This window comes from Odocoileus virginianus, chromosome 12 (genome assembly GCF_023699985.2).
Source record: "Odocoileus virginianus isolate 20LAN1187 ecotype Illinois chromosome 12, Ovbor_1.2, whole genome shotgun sequence".
In the NCBI taxonomy this organism is placed as follows: Eukaryota; Metazoa; Chordata; class Mammalia; order Artiodactyla; family Cervidae; genus Odocoileus; species Odocoileus virginianus.
The window spans coordinates 37,569,372-37,588,270 of NC_069685.1; the positions used below are offsets into that span (position 1 = coordinate 37,569,372).

Genomic DNA, 18,899 nt, shown 5'->3' on the forward strand with positions numbered 1-18,899 from the left:
CAGCCACTATGGAGAGCAGCATGGAGTTTCCTTAACAAACTGAAAATAGAGCTACCATAGAATACAGCAATACCACTCCTGGGCATATATCTGCAGAAACTCTAATTTGAAAAGATAGATGCACCCCAATGCTCATAGCAACGCTATTTACAATAGCCGAGACATGGAAGCAACATAAATGTCCATCAACAGAGTAATGGATAAAGAATATGTGGTACATATACACAGTGGAATACTCCTAAGTCATAAAAAAGAATGAAATAATGCCATTTGCAACAACATGAATGGACCTGGAGATTATCATACTAAGTGAAGTAAGTCAGACAGAGAAAGACAAATATCATATGATATCACTTATATGTGGAGTCTAAAATATGATATAAATGAACTTATTTACAAAACAGAAATAGACTCACAGACATAGAAAACAAACTGATGGATATCACAGAAGAAAGGGGGGAAGGAAGGGATAAATTATTTGCTTGGAATTAACAGATGCACAATACTGTATATAACATAGATAACCAACAAGAACCTACTGTATAGCACAGGGAACTATACTCAATATCTTGTAATAACCTATAATGGAAAAGAATATAATATACATATATATAGGTATACACATACACACACATATATATAACTGAATTACTTTGCTGGACACCTGAAACTAACACAACATTTTAAATCAACTATATTTCAATAACAATTAAAAAAAGAAAGATACAGCAACTTACAGCCAGTGCAGTCTGGGCATGTGCTGACAAAGAGATTTGTCAGGCAAGCGGGTAAGGACATTATTCATCAGTACTCTGAAAAAGAGAATCAGAAAGGAGTCCCATTTTTCTGTTTCTTTTCTCAACTGAAATGAAACATGGGTTTATCATTATTCTTATGAAGCTGTGAACATCTAATAAGTTAGGTGCCTTCTCACTCTAATTTTTTTGTAAATCTCGTTGTATTTAAGTGCTTGTTAGTAAGAAAATTAGACAAATGATATCTGTCATAGGGAAGAAGCAGTAACACCAGCAGACTGAAGAAAACACCTGTACCCTTCAACTGTGGGTAGTGAAAAGAAGGTGATTTCAAGGGAATGTTATTTTTCTTTACCAAGATTAATATACTAAGTCCCTTACATATGAATGAGTTCCATTCCAAGAGCATGTTCTTTAAGTCCAATTTGTTCATAAGTCCAACAAAGTTAGCTTAGGCACCCAACAAACATGATCAGCTATATAGTACTGTACTGTAATAGGTTTATAGTACTTTTCACACAAATAATACATAACAAACACAAAAGATAAAGAAAACATTTTTGATCTTACAGTATAGTACCTTGAAAAGTATAGCAGTGTAGTACTATAGCTGGCATACAGAGGCTGGCATCAGGTGAACAGGGAAGAAGAGTTACTGACTGGAAGAGGGAAAGAAAGTGCTAGATGATAGAGCTGAAGGATCATCAGCAACAGGGAATGGAGGACAAGCTGCAATGTCACTCACGTCTGATGTTGATGGAACGCATGTTCACATCTTTAAAAGTTCACAGCTTGAAGGTTTGTATGTAGGGTTTACTGCATGGCATAGTACTGGTGTGCCTAAGGATATTGGAATGAAAAATGTCTTGAGGCTGTGTTTAGTTTCAATGGGCTGACATTCTAGAAGACAGAAGATCTTATAAAATTGTTACAGCTACAGAATCGCCTCATAGAATAGGACCAGGAGATGGTTTTTAGTTGGAAAGGTCTTTTTCGGGTTCTAATAACAAATAAAGTGCTATTAAATTCAAAGTGATCATTTTTTATTCACGTATTTTCTGTCAGTTGAAACATTTGCTTAAATTTTTAGTACTTACAGGAGAATAAGAGAATTTAGTCCATAAAATGTTAGTGGGGAAATTCGATTGAGGTGATTATCTTCAATTATCCTGCCAGCCAGAAGAAAAAATGGATTCATTTTATATATTTTTCAACATAAAGACTAATACTATAATATGCCACAGAAATGAAACATACAGCCACTCTAGTCTGTGGAGATCTTCAAAAACACCCGGCTTCAAGAGGGTTATTCTGTTATGACTGAGATACCTGAAAAAAGAGAAATGATGACAGTAAATCTGTTATCTTCTTGATATCTTACAATGAGGAAAGGAAGAACAATAGTCATTCATCTTAAAGTTTCTTATATGCTGTTCTCATCGGGCCGTTTTCCTGCCTTTGGAACTCTTAAAGTTCTTTATCATTTACCTTTCCATATCCAGTTTTAAATTTCTCAATTATCAATCAACCATCAACCCGTCAGTCAATCACTCTATCTATTCATCTGTTCATCAGATTGTTTTGACAGTTTGCTAGGTCTCTAATCCCCTTCTTTGAGGAAGATGACATCTGAGCAGGTAAATAGAATAACAGCAGAGGGAAAGAGCTAGAACATGCAGTTACTCTGACTTTCCAGCAGAGAAGATGCTGGTTGCTGGTTGGGGTTGTGGAGTTTGGAGGGGAGAGGAGACAGTGCTAATGGAAAGAGGCTCAATCCAGAAGAGATTTGGAATGAGGGTGTGTCATCCACAAAGTAAAGCATGGATGGGAGTGAGTCCCAGAGAGAGGAAATGACTTATGCAAAGGCAAGAGGTGTGAGGGTGACAAAGCTGAAGGGTCATTGTGAAGAGGCTGAGAGGGGACACAGGAGATGCTCCGGGGCAGGCAGGGACCCGATCTGGAGAAAAGAGACTGGGCACCTGCGGGGAGTCTGACCCAATGTACTCGGAGCAGACTTGACTTCTCACTCTTCTGCAGAGTGAATGCTCTCCTCCTTCTGTTACACTGATTGCTTATGCAGTTTTCTTTTTTCTCTTTCTTCCAAGAACAAATGCCAGCTGTCAATAACTTTCAAAATCACCTATTGTATAAGTGGAATCAAGCTGGAATAGTCACTTCATAGAGTCAGAAAGTATACTGGTAGATGGCAAGGGCCAGGGGTGAGGGGTGGGGAGGGGAATGAGGAGTTAGTGTTTAATGGGGCCAGGGTCTCAGTTTAGGAAGGTGAGAAATTAGGGATATGGATGACGGTGAGAATGCATGACAATGTGAATGTATTTAGTGCCACTGAACTGTACAATTAAATATGATTAAACTGTACTTTTTATATTTTGTAACTTTAACCTCAATATAACAAACATTAAAAAAAATCACCTCTCTTCTTTTATAGAGGCCTTAGAGTCTTTATGTGTTTTTTTTTTTCCCTGAAGAAAACTTTTGGACACACACACACAAACACACATAACCCAACAGAATAAATAAATAAAGGGATAAATAAAGGGAAATATTTGCAAAAATCTAATTCCATTTAACTAATTAATCTAATTTAATTAAATTAGTTTAATCTAATTAGACTAATTTAATATAATTCCATTTAATCTAATTCCATTTAACTTTGTCCTTTTGATTTGGTAAAGTGGAGGTGAGACTCTCAAAATACCTAAGGTTGCAAGAGTCCAGGACTGAAATATGTGCAAAATTCTTCTCCTTCCATTTTGGCTTAAAATGTCAGAGAAACTGTCCTACGTGTTTATTTCTGTATCAATTTCTCTAGCTCAGCAATTCTGCTCTGAATCTGCTGTCAGACAGTTTGGTTCCTAGCTCTGCTACTTGTTAACAGTGTGACCTGAAGCAAACAACTTCTGAAATCCTCTGTTTCCCCAATTCTGACGTGGCAATAACATCAGGGCCTAATTCACTGAGCTGTTGAGCATTTGAGACCAGGCGTGTCAGAAGCTCTTGGCACATATTATCATGACCATGTCTCTGTTTAACTTCCCACATCAATTTCTTGCCTCTTCCTTTTCCTCACTGCCTGTGATTCCTATGTAAGTGTACATTTAATTCCATTTCTTCTGATACGTGGGCCACATAGATTTCTCTCTTCACTCTGACAAATTGGGCAGTTGTGTTTGTTGTGTTGTTAGTCGCTTAGTGGTGTCCGACTCTTTGTGACCCCCATGGACTGTACTCTTCAGGCTCCTCTGTCCTTGGAATTCTCCAGGTGATAATACTGGAGTGGGTAGCCATTCCCTTCTCCAGGGTCTCTTCCCAACCCAGACTTCCTGCATCTCCTTCCTTGTAGGCAGATTCTTTATCATCTGAGCCACCAGGAAAACCCAATTCCACGTCTACTGATACGTGGACCACACTGATTTCTCTTCTTTTCTCCACTCTGACAGATCAGGGGGCTGATATCTTATGAAATCTCTCCTGCCAAGAATTTCCTTCCCCTCTTCACCCCGCAGATCTGACTTTTGCTTGGGGGTAGCGTGGGATAAGACCCCCACATTCTAGCCACTTCTTTCCTTCCCTTGCAAGCCTGGAGCCCCAGTTGGGCACGGGAAGATGGAAAGTATCTCAGAGACTCTCTTTAAGAGTCACTGGAAGTCCCCCAAGTAGGTATTTGATCCATCCCCACCCCCAAAGACCTGTGCTGTCTGTTTCACCCAGTCCTCTTCAGTTTTCAGAGTCCTCATCTACTGCTCTGGACCTGAAATGATCACTGCTTTCAGACAATCATCATAGCAGCTGTGGTCTGAACAACACAGGTTTAGGTCCTAAGAAAGTAAATCCCTCGCCATTCTCTATGATGTATATGTGGGCATTGTTTCACCAACATAGACTGTAAGCTTCTGGAAAGCAAGGGAGTGCCTTTCCCCAGAGGAAGCACATGGTTCTGTCTGAAATACTGGAGTGTAACATGCTGGAAGGCAGCAGGTCTGACTTCTCTTTCTCTGTACCGCCCTCTAGAATGTCTAACTTAAGAACTTGCACGCTCTGAGGGGTAATGAATATCTACGGATGAGTGACTAGCAGAATCTGATGGTGATCCACGAAAACCCAGGACCGTGTGACATTTTTACACGCAGACAATATTCTAGTGGCAGGAAAAAGCCAAGGAGCGGATGGAAGACATCAAGAGCCCCCTCCATATCCATTGAACATTATACCCAGCAGATGTGTTTAAAAGTTTTGACTAGATTTGTGAGAGATCGTAAAGAAAGGTAGTCAGAAACATGACAAGGATGAGTCTAGTACTGACTTTGGGTAATTTGCTATGATGTGAAAGAGCCGGGTTGGGACGGAAGGGAAGAGGACACGGCTACAGGGGTTACTGTTAGGACTTTGGAACTCTAGTGACTTTCTTCCGTTTTGCTACTAAGTGATTGGGTGGCCTTCTTGACTCAACTCCAAACTCTGATACCACCAGTGAGGAATCTGACCAAAGTTTCTCGGGTTAAGGATTAAAAAATGGGATAGAATAGAAAGCAAGGGGCCAGAAATAGAAATACAGGAAACTTTTATTTATGTGATTTTGGGTCATAATTCCCTTCAATAACTCCTGGGAGTCAGCTGCTTGGTAGAATGCAATGAAATGGAACTCTGAGAAGGATTATTTTAAAAAGCCTTGCTCTTAACTATAATGAGACACCACTTTACACCTGTAAGGATGGCTGTTATTAAACACTACACAGCACAAAACAACAACAAAATCCCAGAAAATAGGAAGAGTTGATGAGGATGTAGAAGAATTCGAACCTGTGCATTGCTGATGAAAATGTAAAATGGTGCAGATGCTGTGGAAAACAGTTAGGTGGATCCTCAGAAAATCAAATGTAGAATTGCCATATAACCCAGCAATTCCAGTTCTGGGCATTCACCCAAGAGAATGGAATCAAGGGCTCAAAGAAATATTTGTACATCAATGTTCATAGCAACATTATTCACAATAGCTGAAAGGTGGAAATGATCTCAGTGTTCATCTGTCAAAGTCAATAAATAAAAAATGTGATACACAGAATGGAATATTATTCAGCCTTATTATCATTACATTCAGTAATGAAATTGTGATATATATTACATGGATGAAACTTGAAGGCATAATGCTACGACTAAGATGTTTTGAAATAAGCCTGACACAAAAGGGAAAATATTACCTGTTTCTACTTCTGTGAGGTCCCTAGAGTAGTCATATTCGTAGGGACAGAATGTTAAATGGTATTTGCAAGAGGCTGGAAGAGAGGCTTGGAGAGTTAGTGTTTAATGGATGTGGAGTCTTAGTTGGGAAGATGAAAAGTTCTGGAGATGGATAGTTGAACAATAGTGTGAATGTACTGAATGCCTTGGAAATGACTCAAATGGCAACTTTGCTATACATATTTTACCATAATTAAAAAAAACTTTGTTCTTTCAAACATCATGCTTTATATATTTGTGCAAGGAGAATTAGTGGGAAAAGCACAACTTTGGGTTTTCTCCTTCATAAATTTTAGCTATCACTAGGTTTTCTCAGGTTGATAAAGTTTATTCAGTCCTCATTCCCATCACTATGGCTAATGCATATTGTGTGCCTAATTCTTCTGATTTTTCTCATTCATTCCTCACAACAACCTGAGGTAGGTACTGTTGCAGTTTTCACTTTTACAGTAGAGGGAGTTGATGCTTAGAAAGGAAAATAAGTCCTCAAGCTCACACCCCCAGTAAGAGGTGCAGCATGCGTGACTCAGGGTCCCACCCCTTTGGCCCCAATGCTCTGCGGCAATATCTGCTGTCTGCACATGCCCTGAATGCTGTCGTGGGTGCCAGGGCCATGTGCAGTGGGATAGGTCGGGTCCACAGGCCACCATGGAATGGGAAGACTAATTGGCCCTGGTACTTACAGTTTAGTAAGATTGTACAGTCCTCGGAAAGCATAGACAGATACGGATCTAATCTTGTTGTTTTGCAGGCACCTGTGAAAATGATTATTAAAGGGAAAACATGAGGAAAAGGAGTTTCAGTTTTGCAAGAATGAAAAGAGTTTTGTAGATGGATGGTGGTGATGGTAGTGCAGAAATGCGGGTGGGCTTAATGCCTCTGAATGTACACTTAAAAATGGTTAAGGTGGTACATATTATGTCCTGTGTATTTTATCACAACATCTTGAAATAACCTATAATGGAAGGGAATGTAAAAAAAGAATACATATGTTTATACATACATTTAATTGAATCATTTTGCTGTACATCTGAAACTAACACAACATTGTACTATACTTCAAAAAAATTTTTTTTGAAAAAAAAAAGAGGCAATGCCAAGAATTCTTAAAAATTAGAAAAGGTAAACATGACAAAATAGTGAAGCTGGATATATGTCATTTTGTCTCTTGATTAAGTGCAGAAATTACTGGGCTAGTTTTTATTTAGAACTTCTAGTTATAAATTTAGACAAAAGATGCCTAAAATTTAACATTTGAATTTTCAATGAGTGAAACTTCAGTTTTAGGGCCTAGCAAGGTACTTACTAATCAAAGAGGCCTAGAAGCCTTTTTAACATTCTGCTATTTCCTGCTGTAATTCTATAAACTTGATAGTATTCAGCACAGCCCTGGCAACAATACAAGGCTGTGACATTACTAAGACCCCAAACCATATGCCATGTTCATCACAGATTGGCCAAGCAAGTCAATTTGAATTGTATTTATTTGACACCCAAGTTTTGCTCCAAAAAGTGTTTGAGAAAATGTATCAAATGTACATACCACTAAAGAGAAAAATAGAAAAAAAATCAGGTCTAGAAGACTATAAATGAGCTTGGAAGTCCAAGCAAGGATGCTGGCTGCAGAGTTCCCTGAGGTCATGCTGAAGGTTGGGCCTGGAATTAACAGGAGGTCAGAGGAAACAGAACCTGGAGGACATGCCCTTGCATCCCATGCACCCAGTTGAGCTCCACACATCCATAAGCACCGGCCCCAGGTTGTAGCAAGGAGGAAGTAAGGATTTTAGGCCTGATTTCTTTCCTTCTTCTTATGCAGGTCACCATTGCCCTGGTGTGAGTGTGTGCTAAGTTGCTTCAGTTGAGTCTGACTCCTTGTGACCCAATGGACTGTAGCCCAGCAGACTCCTCTGTCCACGGGATTCTCCGGGCAAGAATACTGGAGTGGGTTGCTATGTCCTGCTCCAGGGGATCTTCCCGGCCCGACTGAACCTATGTCTCTCACGTCTCTTGCATTGACAGATTGGATTCGTTACCACTAGCGCTGCCTGGGAAGCCATATATTGCCTGGAGGTAGAATCAAAGTATATCTCTAGTCACCAATTACAATTTTTTTGGTAATTAAGCTATTTTGATCTATTACTTGGAACAAATTGGTTGTTCAAGAATTAAAGTTCGTTGTATAAAAATGCCAGCATACTGAATTCTGATATTGAAAGTCCTGACTCCTTTTAAATCATGTGAACACAAGGTGGTGCTACAGATCGGAAAACTTCTTCCTATTCCAGAGATCAGGAAACTGAAAGAAAAGTGTCCTCTTGAAGTTTGTGTATCAGGCTTAAACTTGAAAACCTCTTCTCTCTTGATTGATTAATAACTAGAATATAGTTCTGAAAAGTCATTTTTATTTGAATTCAGTTTTCTAATGTAAAAGCTTTTTTTCAGATAATCTGAGCTTTGAGAACATTTCATCAAACAAAATGGATAATTTTTCTTCTGATTCTGTTCTATTTCTATTATCTTAAAGAAAAAGTACAGATAGATGATATCTATGTACCAGGGTTCTATAGTGTAAACACAAACCCAAAACCAATGTAGATGTGAAAATGAAACCACGAACTCTGAAATGTTTTCTACATAATGTAATTCAGGCATAGAATACTTAAACCCAGCAGTTTAAGCCTATGACAATATGATTCGGCCACAAAACTGACCTAAACAACAGGCAACCATCACCAGGGCCATTACAGATTTTGAGAATATGTAGGTAATCTTAGACTGACGGGAAGCCAGCATGTCAGATAAAACTCAATGAGGTAAATGTGAACATGGAATTAATTCTACAAAACAACATGCTTGGAGGTTTCAAACCACGAGAACTTGCTATCTTAGGTAGAGATTGGACTTGCAAACATATGGAAGAAAAATTTCCCAATCTAAGCATGAGGGCAGACCTGGTAAATGGTACTAACATCTTTTCTAAGATTGACGTTGAGGTGCAGAGAGCAAAGACTCTTGAGTGTCTTCACTTGGGGGAGGGTGCTAAGAGAATTCACAGTACACATACTTTGGTTTCTTTGGGGATAGGTATCTGAGAGTTTGCTAGGGTGGCTTCTAGAAGCAGTCAGAAAAACAATGTTACCTGGTAGTCTCCAGCTAACAGTTAAATATTTCCCCAGAAAGGGGTTAGATTTAAGCAGAGGTGTAGTGTTGGTCTCTGCAGAAGTGGGAAGAAACAGATATGCCAAAAACATTAGTCAATTTAATACTAAGAATTAAAATTTTTTCTTACAGAGTCTGAAGACCATGGTACCTTTTGAAGACATTAGGAGGAAGCTTTCTTATTAAGTTCCGCCTGAGTGACCTGAAATAAATGTAAATTTGGGGTTTTAAAGCTTTTTTCTTTACTTTTAATAACAGTATGAACAATTATAAACTCTATTTACTCTAAGACTAGCTTTCAGGAAACACTTTGCTTCATAACGTCACTCTTGTATTCATATCATTTAAATTTTTTTAGAAGAGATTTTTGTTTGAGAGATATTTTAATTTTATTTTAATTAATTAGTGTTTTATTAGGATATAGCTGATTTACAATATTATATTAGTTTCAGGTATACAACATAGAAATACAAAATATTTATAGACTATAGTGCAGTTATAGTTATTAGAAAATATTGGCTACATTCCCTGTGATGTAGCTTATTTATTTATTCACAGTAGTTTGTAGCTCTTAATCCCCATTTTACCCTGCCCCCTTCCCTCTCCCCAGTGGTAACCACTAGCTTGGTTTCTATACATATGAGTCTTTTTGTTTTGTTATATTTGGTAATACGTTTTATTTTTTAGATTGCACATATAAGTGAAAACATACAGTATTTGTCTTTTTCTGACTTATTTCACTAAGCATAATATCCTTGAGGACCATCCATTTTGTTGTTAATGGTAAATTTCATTCTTTTTTATGGTGGAGAAGTATTCCATTGTATATATGTACCACATCTTATTTATCCATTCCTCTGTCAATGGACACTTAGGTTGCTTCCATGTCCAAAATAGCGTTTGCCAGCACCATGGTCCACTTGGTAGAATGAGCTCCCAGAATGGCTGCCCCCGTGTCTATGTCCCCAGAGTGAGCTCTAGTTGTCTCCTACCTCTTCAGGAGGTTCTCCAAGATCAGCAGGTGAGACTAATGCAGGTTTCTTTCAAATTACTGCTTCTGCCCTGGGTCCCTGAGCAGGTAAGGTTTTGCACGCACCGCTCAAGAGTGGAGTCTCTTTCCCACTGCTCTCTGGGACTCCTGAAAGTAAACTCTGATGGCCTGAAAGACCAGTGTTCTTGGAACTCGTCTTCTTGCTACAGGATTCCCGGATTGAGGAGCCTGATGTGTGGTTTGGGCCCCTTGGTCCCTTTAGGAGAATCTCTGGAATTGCAATTGTCCTCCCATTTGTGGGTCATCCCCTGGGGTTGTGGGTCTTGATTATACGAAATCTCTGCTCCTACTTCCCTTCTTGTTGTAGTTACTTCTTTCTGACTTTAGTTGTAGATGGTCTTTCCTGGTAGGTTCCAGCCTTTTTCACAGATGGTTCTTCTGCAGATAGTGATGGTTTGGTGTGCCCATGAGAGGAGGTGAGCTCAGGGTCTTACCATCCTTCAGTCTTGGGAATTGCTTCCTTCATAGTACCAGTTGAACTATGACTAACTGTTGATTTTGAATTATTAGAGATAGTTTTCTTAAATTTAAGTTACAACATTGTAATTTTGACAAAAACTTGAAACAATAAAACTGGAAAAATAATCTTCAGTTATGTTCTTTTCTATTTTCATTTAACAAGCAGAAAGCATCTTAGTTTTTGAGTGACAATAAGGATAGTGTTTTCTTGTTTAAAGCATATTCAAGAACCTAATATTATATTCCTCAATATTTCAATTTTCATATTCCACTACCTTTGCTTCCTTTAAAAATTATTTATAAAAGAAACTGTCCATTGATCCATATAGTTGAACCATCTTTATTCAACAAGTAATCCCAATGCAATTTCTAATAAGTTGTATAAAAAAGATTTCCACTTGTATTACAGTTTATAAGCAGCTTGACACAGGCCAGGTTCACATAATTTTGGTTGTATTGAAAAGGACCTAACCTTTAATTCTTTAAACACTATAATATGGTAGGAACAAAATAAAACAAGCAAAAAATCCCAACCATTGAAGCTGGCGGTCCCTGGCATGAAATATACACAATCTTTCCATGTCAGTTTCTTTAACAGCGAAAGAACGTATTCAGACTACATGACCTCTAATAATATGTTATTACCATATTTGTAATGGTAACAGTGGTAATACCACTGTTATTATCGTACTTGTCTATTATGATGGTGCAGATGCTCACTAAGAAATGAGCAATACAGCTCATTGACAGGAGTTTGATCTGCTGTGGGAAAACATCTGGAAACAACGGTCAACATAAGGACTCAGTGGAGGGACAGCGTCATACAAAAGACATGAATAGTGTTACTTGTGTTGGTGTGGACCAGTATTGTCTGAACTTGATAATGAAGCCTTCTTAAAGAAAAATAGCTTCTCAGGCCCTTGAGAACACATTTTTGGAAACTAATTGGAGAAAAACCTATTCTAGAATATAGAAAACCATGTATTCTCAACACTAGTGTTATTAGAAAATTAAGAAAATAATTTCTTAGGGGGTGAAAAAAATCTTACTTTTTTAATAGATAAAGAACTAGTATATGTAAATATATACACAGTATATCTAACGTATTAAAACATCACAGAAGAGGACAAAAATGTCCAAGAAGCCTCAGGAAGGGAGGCAATAAAGAAAAGAAAAAAGGTTAAGAAACACCATTCTAGACTATACAAACCCGTCATTTAGTGATTTTTTTTTTTAATGACTGAATGTCAAAGTTGATTAACTAGTAACCTTCTCTTGAAGTCACTCTTAACTGCTGGGTTATCATCGAATGTTCTTTCATTCCTTATATCAGCTAATTGAAAATTCTTTTTTTACTGAGTTCTCACTTTGCTTAGAGCTTCAATTCTGCTTTATATCCTGTTTAAATGTTTGTGTTGTATAAAGATTAACTGCAAAATGTTTGGGTTTGATTTAAGGTTATTGATGAAAGTTTAGTGTGCTTCCAAAAGTGTGTTCATTCATTCATTTTCTCAACAAACCTGGGTTGAATGCCTTCTATTGTACTTTGGAAAAAAGATAACATTCCTGTCCTGGATAAGCTTATACTCTATTTGGATGACAAATAACATATTTTATCTACAAATAAAGATTCTTTTTTGGATAATAGCTCAGGACTATTTTTTATTGTAATGATTTACTTGTAAATTCAACTCAGAAACACTGTTTAGAGCTTATTGTACTTGTTAGGAACTTGGAAGTTATATAGAAAAACCACATTGTAGGGCCCCCATGGAGCTTATGGCATTACCCTTTTTCTGGTGGAGGTTAGGACCCCAATCACTATGGCATGAGAGAGAACATTTGTTATACTTAAAGGAGATACAAATGAGGTTCTACTAGAGAACTCAAGAGGAAAAGGCTAATTGTTTCAGAGTGAGAGAGGGACTCTAGAAGAAGGGGCAGCTCCTTTAAGCACTCCTGAATAATGTTTCTTAGGAAGTTAAGTTTTTTATTAATAGTGCCTAGAACTTATAGACTACTTCTTGCTAATGATGCAGAATGTTTCACAAGTAGCATTCTCTGTATTTTTATAATACCCTACTGAGATAAAAAGAGGTAGGTATTAATTCTCTCACTTTACAGGATGGATCAAAATACTTTTTAATATAGTAGAGCCTTGTATTTTAAAATTTAATATTAACAAAATGAATTCCTGAGCTTGACTCCTACATTTCCAAATGCCTGTTGGCTATTTCCATGGAGTGATCTTTAATCTCCCATTGAAAAAACAACTAAGTTGAAGTTCTAATCTTCCCCACTAACTGTCAACAAGTCTCCCCCATCACCCTGTTACTCAGCAGGGAAATCTTGGAATCATCCTGAATCCTTTCTTCTCTCTTGCCTTCTGTACCCAATCATTCATGAAGATCAGATTCCATTCTAGATGCAGATGTAGAGGATGGACGTGTGAATGTGGGGGTGGGGGGAAATTGGGGTTGACATATACACACTACCATGTATAAAATAAATAACTAGTGGGAAGCTGCTGCATAGCCCAGGGAACTCAGCTTGGTGCTATGTGATGACCTAGAAGGCTAGGATGGGGAGTGGGAGGGAGGCCCAAGAGGGAGGGGGTATATGTATTCATATAACTGATTCACTTTGTTGTATAGCAGAAACTAACACAAAACTATGGGCTTCTTAGGTGGTGCTAGTGGTAAAGAACCCTCCCACCAATGCAGGTTGGAGATGAGACATGCCAGTCCGATCCCTGGGTCGGGAAGATCCCCTGGAGAAGGGAATGGCAATCCACTCCAGTATTCTTGCCTGGAAAATCCCATGGACAATGGAACCTGGCAGGCTACAGTTCATAGGGTTGCACAGAGTCAGACACGACTGGAATGACTTAGCGCACAGCACACAACATAACTCTGTAAAGCAACTATGCCTCAATTTAAAAAAAGATCTGATTCCAGTTTTTTCTTTATATCAAGGGTTGAAAATTGGCAGCTCATGGGTCTGTATACATATCTTTATAAATGTCTGTATGCTTGGATGCATGTGTATATGTATTTTGAGCCAGGACAGCCTTTTCTAAGTTGAATTAGAATGCCTTCGGGGCACTTAGACTCTCTTAGTCACTGTTATATCCACTTCCATTCCTCTGGCTCTCTTCCTCTTTTTTCTTTTACAAAAATTAATTAAATTGTTGAAAAATATATTCAAATTCTACTTGTGGGAAAATGAAAAATGAGATTACCAACATCAGGGTATTCATTGATTTGGATTTGCTAGTATTTCCATACAAGCAGTATTAGTGATAATTTTTTTCTTTGAAACTAGGGTAAAATCATCATAAATTTTTATACCCTGCTGTTCTAGTCATAATTTAAATCACAGAAACTCTCCACAGGACCTCAGACTTTTTTTTTTGGGGGGGGGAGGTATCTTTTTTCTGGCGGGACTAATTACTCTGAAAATAGTAGGGTGAGACCGAATTCTGTCCTTAGTATACAGGAGACTGTCATCTCCTTTGGAAAACAAATCTTTGTGGCTTAACCTGTCTGGTGTTCTCAGCTCATTGCCAAATTGGGTAAGCTCCCTAGATTCTGTTAATTTGATTATGCCATTGTGTACGGGAACTCTGAGCTGGAGTTCTTCCCTGTTCCTTGAATATGTCAAACATATTAGTTGCAGTGTTATGTGGTTTGGGTTGAAAAGGGCAGGACTTGCCAACATTTATCACCTTAAGAATTGCTTCTATCTCATCCTCATATATACAAAAGTCAGAGCTATAAAACACTAAAACATCTGTATGAAAACAAAAAACTCAGCAGAAATATTGGATTAAAATGTCTATTCTTTGCTAATTTCTTTTAAAATTTTCAGCCAAATGTGTGTGTTTGTGTTGTTGAAGTTTGTTGAATTCAAAGTAGGACTGTTTATTATGAGGATAATTTTCTTTTATATGGCTAAGTATGAGTTATTTAGGGAAAAAACGAACATCAAATCTCTGGGTCAAATGTGATTCAGAAGAGTTAGATTTTAAATGTGAAGTGATAGAATATTTTATCCAATTTATTTTGTTGTTGTTATTGTTCAGTCACCCAGTTGTGTTCGACTCTTTACGACTCCATGGACTCTAGCATGCCAAGCCTCCCTGTTCCTCACTGTCTCCCAGAGCCATCTCATCATCTGATGCCCTCTTCTCCTTCTGCCTTCAACCTTTCCCAGCATCGGGACTTTTCCAACAAGTTGTCTGTTTGCATCAGATGACCAAAATACTGGAGCTTCAGCTTCAGCCTCTGTCCTTCCAGTGAATATTCCAGGTTTATCTCCCGTAAGATTGACTGGTTTGATCTCCTTGCTGTCCATGGGACTTTTAGGAGTCTTCTCCAGTACTGCAGTTCAAAGGCATCAAAAATTCTTTGGTGTCCTACCTTCTTTATGGTCCAACTCTCACAATCATATGTGACCACTGCGAAGACCATAGCCTTGATATACTGACCTTTGTTGGCAGAGTACTGTCTGTGCTTTTCAACACATTGTCTAGGTTTGTCATTGCTTTCCTGTCAAGAAGCAATAGTCCTCTGATTTCATGGTTGCAGTCACTATCTGCAGTGATTTTGGAGCCCAGAAAGAGGAAATCTGTCACTACTTCCACCTTTTCCCCTTCTACTTGCCATGAAGTAATGGGGTTGGATGCCAACTTATTTTACTTGCTTTATATTTTTATTTATACATGAGTGTATTAAAATTTATTTCCAATAATTAAAAAACTGATTCTTTTAATGTGTTAATTCTGGTGTTAAGAAAGTTTTATATAATAGCTTGATTGTACCTTCTTTTCTTTAGTAGCACATACACTTGATGGCATCTTTTGTTTAGATACAACATAGCAATACTAAATACTTCATAAGATTGTTATTAGGGACTGAATAAGTGAGTACAGAGAATAACAGAGTAGGATCTATCATTTAGTAAATACAAATAAATATCAGCAATCATTATAATTGACCAAAGAACAATGATATCATCTTGAATGACAATGCATTATTAATAATGATGATTACGCCTTAATTATGATTCAGTTTTACAGGTGCTGTACTGGCTGTCAGAATGAAAACATTTTTTTTTCTACTTACATAAAAGTCACATTTGAAGAAACTGATGGAACAGCTCGTAAATTGATCTCATCACACTCAAGTTCTAAACCTTGGCAAATGCATTGCATGGGTGCAGACCCGACCACTGAGTAAAGAGGATGTAGTAAGGGGAGGGGATGATGAGGGACCAGGAACAGGAAGGGAATGAAAAGAAAGAAACAAAAAACTATGAGAAAATCGTACACAAAAGTGTGTCGTGTCTTATATAAGCAACTTGTGCAAAGCTTTAAATTAAGGTTCTAAAAGTTTGCTTTAAACATTAAAATGATAGTAGGACTTTAAGATAAGGAAACATACACATTTACCAGCCCATGCATCTAAAAACGTAGCAGCTTGTTCTTCTCCATTTGCTGGAAAATGAAGTCATCTGCTCTTATTTTATCTTTGGAGAGTAGCTATGTCTAAAGGTGACGTGACAGTGTGTGATGGGCTTTAATGTTTGTTTTAAAGCTGCTACTTAAGAATAAAGTGTTCATTTTAATGGAATACTAAGCTGTTTTTAACTAGCAAGAAAAAGAACTTGACTGTGAACTATAGTGCTGGTAGATTTTCTTTTTAAATTCAGGAACTCTTCAAAGGACTTCTTTTGGTTTATGTAGAACTGTAAGGATGCCTACTGCTTCACTTAAGGAAGTGAACATTTTTTATGCATAGCTATTCTGTTCTTACTGATGGGAGTTGGAAAGGGAGGGAAAATGGGATGTATGCCTTCGGCTACCTTGTGGGCTCCCAATATTGCTAAGGTTTATTAGAGATTTGGCGTGGTGTGTTCATATAGCTAAATGGGAATATTATTCAGTGTCATAGACATCATCTGATCCCTGACTTGATGAAGAATGGATGAGGCCTCATCAAGAGCAATGGGGCATGTTCTCTTTTACATTTACTTTGAAACCCTGCGCTTAGAGCAGAGCTTATAGAATTGAATGTCTACAGAGGCAGGCAAAGCTGGTACCGATCGCATCCTGGGGTCCCAGTGGGACAGCTTCTCCTAACTGTTGCCCTATTACCGTAGGAGCATCTGTGGCCAAGTCAACCAACTTCCTCAAAGAAGCCCCCAAAACAATACTTTTTATATAATTACCTACTTATAAACAGTAATACTTAAAAACATTTTAATCATCATAGGACAGACAAAACTTCTTGTGAGAACTTTCTGTTTGCAGACTTTTAGTCCAGAACCTTTACAGGAATGTTTCTGGAGAGTGGAAAAGCATCTTGATGGCAAAGAAGACATTCTGGCGGCAAAGATGGTGGATGATGGTGGGAAATTTGCACAGTGAGCTCCAGCCTTGGAAACAGCCAGGTATTCCTTTACTCAGATATGTGGCCACAGGTGCTTTTTGTCTCCTTCCAAACAACTTTGCAGATTTCCTACAGAATCCTGAGAGCTTACGATCATAATTTAGGTTTTGTGTGTTTTGTCAGCAGAGTCTGTGCCAAGAAGTTTTGAACAGTCTTATGGTTTTAAGTGACCATTTTGGCAACGGATCCCTAAGAACTGCTTCTGCTGCTGCTAAGTCACTTCAGTCGTGTCAGACTCTGTGCGACCCCATAGACGGCAGCCCACCAGGCTCCCCCGTCCCTGGGATTCTCCAGGCAAGAACACTGGAGTGGGTTGCCATTTCCTTCTCCAATTCATGAAAGTGAACAGTGAAAGTGAAGTCGCTCAGTTGGGTCCAACTCTTAGTGACCCCATGGACTGCAGCCTACCAGGCTCCTCCGTCCATGGGATTTTCCAGGCCAGAGTACTGGAGTGGGCTGCCATTGCCTTCTCCCCCTAAAAAGTAGTTCTATCTAAATTCCTGTGCTAACGTGTGTGTTGTTGGGAGGGGACAGGGAGCTTTTGGAGGGGAGATGAATGGCTTGAGAAGTTGGTACAAAGGGTAAAAATAGAAGGTGGAGAAGATAGCATTAATCTGGTGTTTTTTTCCCCTATTTTTATAGGCTCAGTTAAGATTGATAATTCATATGTGTTGATGAGGAAAGTGAAAGAATAGCACCTAAATATCCTACCAGGAAAGAAGGATGAAGCAAATTATGTCACTTAAAAATTTATGGTATTTTGAAAGATTTATAGTATGAATACTTGACTATTCTAAAATGCTACCTGAAAATATGACAAGAATGGATTGCACAGAAAATTTCAACTATGCTAAAATAAAAAGAAAGATGAATAATGAACCAGCAAGTTAATGCTGGTAGCTTCTGAGTGGTGAAGTTATGGCTAAGTAAATAATTCTTTCCAAATCAATATACTTTCCATATTGCTCAAATTTAAATTTTATGAATATATTTGTTATGAGGGATATATTTTCCATGATATTTTTCTTGAGAGGTGACTTTATAAATGTGAGTTCTTAAAAAAAAATGAGTTCTTCACATTCATCCAGTCATAAAGTATTATAAGCCAGTTAAATTTCTCAGTTAAGTTTCCAATAAATACTTATTATAATAAAATCGGATAAAGTGATACAGTAGGAACCTTAATTTAAGTTTCACCCCCTAATTTTACACTATGCTTTACATCTAATTTTTATACTGGTTTTAAGTTTGAAAAAATATACTGAATTTTAAATTATCATCCTACCCCTATCTTTCTTGAAAATTCTAGTTAAAAAATTATATGTTTGCTCATTTCTAAGAACAGACAAAAAATTGCCTCTGTACTTTTTGAAGTATCATTTTTTTGTGTAGCTGCCTTCCTCTTACGTAAGAATACTTAGGGAACATTTCTCCCAGAGCTCATCATCTGGTAAAAAATTTATTTCTCTTGTTGACTTGATCTGTTTTTCCCATTTGTTTGGTTTTGCTTTACAGACCAGACTATGAAAGTTATGCAACCCATTATTTTCCCTCTTTGACCTAATGACTACAAAATCAAGAACTAGGTAGTAACTTTTCTCAGTGAGGTTTTCTTATATAATTTTCCTTCTCCCATTTACCATGGAATTTTTGTCTCTTATGTCAAGTTAATGGGTTATGTCTGTTTATAGCCATATTTATTTTTATTGAAAATTGCCTAACATCCTTTTGGGAATAATGTAAAATATAAAAAGATTCAATTAA

General features: G+C 37.7%; 1 protein-coding gene across 5 annotated transcripts in view; it reads right to left on the minus strand.

The window, feature by feature from the left end:
- RXFP1 (relaxin family peptide receptor 1) overlaps positions 1 to 18,899 on the minus strand; it is a 124,988-nt gene that overhangs the window by 40,194 nt on the left and 65,895 nt on the right. For all 5 annotated transcript variants that reach the window (XM_070474929.1, XM_070474930.1, XM_070474927.1 and 2 more), the window contains 6 exons: positions 15,810 to 15,915; positions 9,304 to 9,375; positions 6,698 to 6,769; positions 2,013 to 2,084; positions 1,853 to 1,924; positions 738 to 812 (listed from right to left, as the gene is read on the minus strand). In XM_070474929.1, the coding sequence (XP_070331030.1) occupies positions 738 to 812; positions 1,853 to 1,924; positions 2,013 to 2,084; positions 6,698 to 6,769; positions 9,304 to 9,375; positions 15,810 to 15,915 (469 nt within the window). The remainder of the gene's footprint in view (positions 1 to 737; positions 813 to 1,852; positions 1,925 to 2,012; positions 2,085 to 6,697; positions 6,770 to 9,303; positions 9,376 to 15,809; positions 15,916 to 18,899) is intronic.